This window comes from Tachysurus fulvidraco, chromosome 21 (assembly GCF_022655615.1).
Source record: "Tachysurus fulvidraco isolate hzauxx_2018 chromosome 21, HZAU_PFXX_2.0, whole genome shotgun sequence".
Lineage (NCBI taxonomy): Eukaryota > Metazoa > Chordata > Actinopteri > Siluriformes > Bagridae > Tachysurus > Tachysurus fulvidraco.
In genome coordinates, this window is record NC_062538.1 from 22,585,772 (window position 1) to 22,593,271 (window position 7,500).

Below are 7,500 nucleotides of genomic sequence, written 5' to 3' on the forward strand. Positions count from 1 at the left end.
TTGTTGTTATTAGTTTCTTATGAATCTTCGTCATCAGGATGTGGATGTGTTTAAACCACCTGACTTTAACGAGCACATTTATTACAATAAATACGATTAACACAACTGATAAACTTGATAAACCCCTTAATACGATTCATGTCAGTTATTAGCAGGTATGCTAGTATGCTAGGTGTAGCTCGGTGGGCTCATGTTAGCATCAGAAGAGCTAAAGTTACAGTACCCTGTAAAGTACCCTTCTGTTGTATTTCATCAGATGTTTGGGGCAGAAAAGTGAATTAAAGACATTTCTGTTTAATCTGTTAAACTGTATTTCCACAGCACAAGTTTGGCAGCGTTCATGAACTCGAAGCTAATTTAAGCGTTCGATTTGTTTCTTCAAATCCAAACCATTTGAGCCGCACGTCTGAGTGTTTTGGCTTCGGGACATCTTTAGTTGGAGCTGATCTCCTTTCACATGAAATTCAGAACGTAAGCTGGTTAAACAAACCCTGAGCCAGTGTGTTTGGGCTTTGGGATTTGATGGAGAGATCACACTCCTCTCCTCATCCTGCTGTCTTCACTCCCAGCTCTGGTTTTTGGCCTCCGTTCATCTGAAGAGTTGTTTTTTTTCCCCCCGGGTGTTAATATAATGAGTGCTTACGGGACGTCATAATGGCAGCAGATCAGCTTCAGGAGGGATCAGATATACTTTCAGAATGAGGCAATAGAGAGGAAACGTCCCGGTCCTGCCTCACAGAGACGGATCCGTGGCCGTCGGGCCGCCGTTTGAAACCTCGGTGTCGTTTTTCTTCTCTTTTACGCCGCACCAAGCGATTCCACACCGTCCACGCTGGCTCGTGTATCGTACCCGTCTGAGTTTTGATGAGTTTTATCATCCTGAGGTTTTATTACCATAAAGATTCCTTTCACAACAACAATTACAGCCAAACACACTGCAGGCCAGATCACAACAGATTCCTGATCTCCCTCGAGGCACAGAAGACGTTATTACAGCAGGAGTTCTGCAGAAACTGGACATTTTACAGGGAAAAAAAAGTCGATCTTAAACCAAACTTAATTATTTTATTAAAAAAAGTTTGAACAAAACAAATGTACGATGTTGTCGTGTGTTCATGCTTTATAAAGTATAATGTTTCTAACTGGTTTATTCAAGCACTAGAAATCCTTATGTAAGCTGTGTGACACCTTATTAACACATTTATAATGCATCATGAATACAGAATTCACAGGAAGTGGCACAAGAGATGAGGGAAATAAAGTGACCGGTGAAAGTGAGCATCGGCGAACCTCGGGTCCTTCACCTGGTAAATCTGTGTCGCTTGGCGCTCATTTGCATACCCGGAAGCTGATTGGCTGTTATATGTGGTGATGTAATAACAGCCTGAGAACTTTGGAGAGATTTTTTTAAAGCTCTTTCTGTTTCTTAAAATAGCTGTAAAAGCACAGAGGAGTTGTTTTACACACTCGGACCCCGTATTAACGATGTAAAAAAGACGTCTGACGCACTTCAGACTGAACTTAAACGTGTGAACGTGAGAGCATAACCTAATGAAAGGTGAATAAGAGGAGACGTTCGGGACGTAAACTGATTAGCCGTCATGGCTGCACTCTGGTCTAATGCACTCGTCTTCTTCATTTTACGAGGTCGTTCTCCAGCCGAGCACAAAATCCACAGAAAGCGAGCTCCTTTTCCTGTATCCGCCTCTGAGCGATGAGCTGTACACACCACCAGCTGACACGAAGGAGGCTTTCATACACACACACACACACACACACACACACGCTCAGGACCAGCCATGGCTCTCATACACACTCTCATTCTGCTCTCATGGTAAGTCTGAAGAACTCTGCTTTATTATTAAATGACTTTAAGAAACTTTTATTGCTAAAATAACGTCATGTCGTTGTGCCTCGTGCCTCGTGCCTCAGCGCAGGGAAAGTTTGGTCCAAATCTGGGACTGGGACTCGAGTCTATCTGGACAACATCACACGGATTCTGGACAGATTACTGGACGGATACGACAACAGACTGAGACCGGGATTCGGAGGTAAAGAGGGAACTGAACCATTAGAACATTTAGAGCTCATCTTCCTCTTCATCTTCAACGTCATCATCATTATTATTATTATTATTATTATTATTATTATTATTATTATTATTATTATTATTAAGTCACATCATAACAATCAGGGTTTTTATTAACGATCATTAAAATGCTGCCCTATATTTCGCTTGTCCGTAATGAGGCTGTTTACATGACACACTCGTGTAAAAGACAGAAGTGAAGTTACTTTTAATTTTCTGAGATATTAATAATGTTTATATTAAATAAAAGCAGCTATCATACGATTTATTACACACATCGCAGTAACCATGACACTAAGGACGATTTACTTCCTGTTGTCACTTCCGTCAGCGCAGTCGCTTTTATTCTCTCTCTTTACGTTACTGACAAACATCAGCTTTGTCTCTGACTGTTATGGAGCACTGACACTGGAGACTCCTTCCATATGTTACATAAACTTCTGCTTACTTCAAGATAAAATGTAATAAGGTGTTACTATGGAAACAGGTACTGAGTGAGAACATTAGTATAAACCTGCTGTGCAGTCAGAGATGCTGTTAGAGAGAATTCATCAACGCCTTCTGACCAATCAGAGTCCAGGACTCAGCAGCTCATTTTGGTCATTTGTGAGAGAATATTAATGCTCGCTGATGCGGATTCTTCATGTTCAGTTTGTTAACAGATCTTTGAGTAATAATAATATCATCTGATCCTTCATGCGTTCTGTAGGATGACGTCTGTGTGTCAGAGAACTAGATCTTTAACTCTACATGACGTGTGATCTTGTCCTCAGGTCCTGTCACCGAGGTCAAAACGGACATCTTCGTCACCAGCTTCGGACCCGTGTCTGATGTGGAAATGGTGCGAAACCTCCCGTTATTTATTCTTCTGTAAGATCTGAGCTTCCTGTCGCTCTGCTGACTGAACATCAACACAATCATATAATTTGACACCACAGTGCTGTGAAATTCTCTAATCTGATTGGTCACGAGGAGTTGATTCACTTTCTTTGACTCAGAATCCAACGAAAGAAAGAAAGAAAGAAAGAAAGAAAGAAAGAAAGAAAGAAAGAAAGAAAGAAAGAAAGAGCAGATGAATGTGATGGAAAATTTTTTTATATATTGCAATATTTTTAAAAGTAATAATTTTATTAATGACTGTATTAAAAGCAGTAGAAGTAGAAGGTTTTATTTTGACGACGTTAAAGCTGTTCTGTTGGAGTGAAGTTGGAGTTTCCTCCTCAGGAATACACCATGGACGTGTTTTTCCGCCAAACGTGGATAGACGAGCGTCTGCGGTTCGAGGGTCCCATCGAGATCCTGCGTCTCAACAACCTGATGGTCAGCAAGATCTGGACCCCTGATACGTTTTTCCGGAACGGCAAACGCTCCATCGCTCACAACATGACGACTCCAAACAAGCTGTTCCGCATCATGCAGAACGGAACCATCCTCTACACCATGAGGTAAAGCGCTGACTCCCCCCCCGACCCCCAATCGTCCGTCATTAGACATTCAGATCAAAATCACCATCACCTCCTCCTGCCCCTCCCCCGTTCACACCGCAGCCCAACCTTTATGATCAGGACTAATGAGGCTTCATGTCTGACCTCACAGTCGCTGTGGTCTTACGCTGACACCCTGAGAGACAATACAGGATTTAGCATTAACAACAATTTGGAGATTTAGATTCTGGATGTAATTTCGAAAAACTTCAAAAATGATTCTGGTGCAGAAAAAAATCTGGTTATAAAACAAGAAAAATAAAGCTGAGGTCAAGACAAGACATGATTAGATAAGATGAGATAAACTTAGATCATTCATTCATTCATTCATCTTCTACCGCTTATCCGAACTTCTCGGGTCACGGGGAGCCTGTGCCTATCTCAGGCGTCATCGGGCATCGAGGCAGGATACACCCTGGACGAAGTGCCAACCCATCACAGGGCACACACACACTCTCATTCACTCACACACACACACACACACACACACACACACACACACACACACACACACACACACACACACACACACTACGGACAATTTTCCAGAGATGCCAATCAACCTACCATGCATGTCTTTGGACCGGGGGAGGAAACCGGAGTACCCGGAGGAAACCCCCGAGGCACGGGGAGAACATGCAAACTCCACACACACAAGGCGGAGGTGGGAATCGAACCCCCAACCCTGGAGGTGTGAGGCGAACGTGCTAACTACTAAGCCACCGTGACCCCTAACAGATAATAATAAAAATAAAAAATAAATAAATTTAAATAAACAAACAAACAAACAAACAAAGAAAAATAAATAAATAAATAAATAAATAAATAAATAAATAAATTAATTAATACTACTACTACTACTAATAAGAGATAATAGTGCAACAATAACATTAAAAACATACAGATACAGGAGCATTCTTGTAATATAAAAAAATATATAAAACTTACAGTGTAAAAAAAGTGTAACAATAAAATAAAAATTGTAGAAATGTGTGTAAATAAAAATGAAAATAATGCCGTCTGATAATATTTAATTACTTTATAATTCCCACAAAGGATGAGCGACGTGTCTGAGTGAGTGAAGCTGTTTGTGATGGTGATCTTCATCTGTCTCTCAGATTAACCATCAACGCCGAGTGTCCCATGAGGCTGATAAACTTCCCCATGGACGGTCACTCCTGTCCCCTAAAGTTCGGCAGCTGTACGTCTCTTCACAACTAAACACACATTACGGTCTTTACAGCACGAACATGTTCACTGGAATGTTTTTATATCCTTTTGATTTCCTCTTCTTGCCTCTGCGCCCTAGACGCTTACCCCATGAGTGAGATCGTGTACACTTGGAAGAAAGGTCCCTTACACTCAGTGGAAGTGCCACAGGAGTCGTCCAGCCTGCTGCAGTACGACCTGATCGGACAGACGGTGTCCAGCGAGAAGCTCAAGTCCGACACGGGTGAGCCGGCACTTCGCCTGGATATGAAAAAGATAAATGTTTTATCGACAAATAGATGGTTTATAATCCTGCAGGACACAAACTATTGGCTTTACTCCTCAAACTCAATGCTGATTGTGCTTAAAAAACTGCTTATGTGACAGAACGGAGGGTTCTGTCATGCAGCGCTGCAGAACATTCAGAAACCATCCTGAGGGTCACCAAAACAAACTGGACACAGAGAAGATCCAGTGTTCATATTTAAGTTTAATCTGTTCATCAGTGAGGAAGAAGATAAAGACTTTCTCACTGGAACACGACCGGCTTACACACAATTAACTTGGACTGAAAGATAGAAAACGTCCAACTTTTAAACTGCTGTCTTTCTTTATCACCTTCTTCTTCTTCTTCTGATTAGTCTTCTGTCTTGAGGAGGAGGAGGGAGAAGGAGGGGGAGGAGGAGGAGGAGGAGGAGAGGAGGAGGAGGTAGGAGGAGGAGGGGGAGGAGGGGAGGAGGAGGAGGAGGAGGAGGAGAGAGGAAGAGGAGGAGGGAGGAGGAGGAGGAGGAGGAGGAGGAGGAGGAGGAAGAGGATGAGGAGGAGGAGGATGAGGAGAAAGAGGGGGAGAAGGAGGAAGAGGATGAGGAGAAAGAGGAGGAGAAGGAGGAGGAGTAGGAGGAAGAGGAGAGGAAGAGGAAGAGAGGAGGGAAGAGGAGGAGGAAGAGGAAAAGGAGGAGGAAGAGGAGGAGGATGAGGAGGAGGGGAGGGGGCGGAGGAGGAGGCGGAGGAGGAAAAGGAGGGGGAGGCGGAGGAGAGAGGAGGAGGAGGCGGAGGAGGAGGCAGGGGAGAGGAGGAGGAAGAGGAGGAGGAAGAGGCGGAGGAGAGCGAGAGGAGGAGGAGAGGCGGAGGAGGAAGAGGAGCGGAGGCGGATGAGGCGAGGAGGAGGAGGAGGCGGCGAGGAGATGAGTTAGGCTTACGTCTTCTTCTTAGTCTTCCATTCTTCTTCGTATCGATTCTTCTCTTCTTCTTCTTCTTCCTTTTCTTCTTCTTCCTCTTCTTTTTCTTCTTCTTCTTCTTCTTCTTCTTCCTCTTCTTCCTCTTCTTCTTCTCATTTGCATATTCAGCTTCTTAGCTTCTGTGGTGAAGTTTTCATTTGTTTTATATATTTAAACTTTAAAGATCGCTCTGGTGTTAAACTCCTGTTCTGTTTGTCCTCCGCAGGTGAATACATCGTCATGACCGTTTACTTCCATCTGCAGAGGAAGATGGGCTTCTTCCTGATTCAGACCTACATCCCCTGCATCATGACCGTCATCCTCGCTCAGGTCTCCTTCTGGATCAACAAAGAGTCGGTTCCAGCCAGAACTGTCTTTGGTAGGCGAAGCTTCTTCAAACTCTGGAATCAACCGTTTAGTATTTCCATTGTGTTTGAGCAGAACGATCGTGTACCTGTTCCTTCTCCACTAAAGTCTCTATGAACCTCGGTCTGGTTTTATCATCAGTCCAAACGTAGACATGGAGACTGTTAGCGCTTTAGCTAGTTTAACTTAGCAATAGATTCATCCAGAACTAGCAGGATACAATATAATGTTAATATACGCTTATTGTTAATATTATTTAATTTAGGAGGTCACAACGTAAAAGGCTGTGAGGAAGCCAACGCCGATGGCCAAGTGCTGATTAAATGAACATAACGAACAGGAAAAAAAACAGAACTGATGACTGGGTTGTTACTTTCCTTATGTGGCCATTGTTTTTCTCTCATTCCCATGGAGGTTAATTATTTCTCACCTGTTGTCACTTTCAGTTAGCTTTACTGTGGCGTTCCTCAGAACCTCAGAGCTTTCTGATCAGCAGGAAGTGGTCTGAAGTAGAGGTCTTCTCGGGTCTAATGAAATGTACCTGACCTGAAGTGACCCGCAGCACTTTTTACCCGAACCCGACGTGCATCATTTTTTTTTTTAAAAGAAAGACAACCTCCCCGAAAAAAATAGACCCGAGTCCGACCCGACCCGTCGGCATTCTTTTTAACCCGACTGGACCCGAATGTTGCGTAACTCTACACTAAAGTAACCGCTACAGAGTGGATTCAAAATTGATTGACAGGTCTGTTTCAACGAAAATTAGCTTACCGCCAGCCACACGTCACCAGCCACACGTCACCAGCCACACGTCACCAGCCACACGTCACCAGCCACACGTCACCAGCCACACGTCACCAACCACATGTCGCAAGCTAACACATGTCTTGTCTTGTCAAACAGAGGAGAGGTTGGAAAAGGACTCGAGTCGAGGCACACACACGAGATACAGTAGTTCGGGTCTTCTCGGGTCCGTTCGGTAAAAACACATTCATTTTAAATGACCCGAGACTCGACGCCGCTATTATTATACCCGACCCGTGTCCGAGGTACACGTGAAACTTTTAGACCCGAACCCGCTCGGCCCTCGGCTCGGCCCTCGGCTCGGCCCTCGGCTCGGCCTTCGGGTTTTCGG

The 7,500-nt window shown here is 43.9% G+C and overlaps 1 protein-coding gene across 1 annotated transcript; it reads left to right on the forward strand.

The window, feature by feature from the left end:
* Positions 1 to 1,435: 1,435 nt before the first annotated feature.
* gabra6b (gamma-aminobutyric acid type A receptor subunit alpha6b) lies at positions 1,436 to 6,497 on the forward strand. Its single transcript, XM_047805807.1, has 7 exons — positions 1,436 to 1,834; positions 1,933 to 2,051; positions 2,863 to 2,930; positions 3,314 to 3,534; positions 4,692 to 4,774; positions 4,883 to 5,026; positions 6,226 to 6,497. The coding sequence occupies exons 1-7, from the start codon at positions 1,800 to 1,802 to the stop codon at positions 6,480 to 6,482; spliced, it is 927 nt and encodes a 308-aa protein (XP_047661763.1). The 5' UTR covers positions 1,436 to 1,799; the 3' UTR covers positions 6,483 to 6,497.
* The last annotated feature ends 1,003 nt before the right edge of the window (positions 6,498 to 7,500 follow it).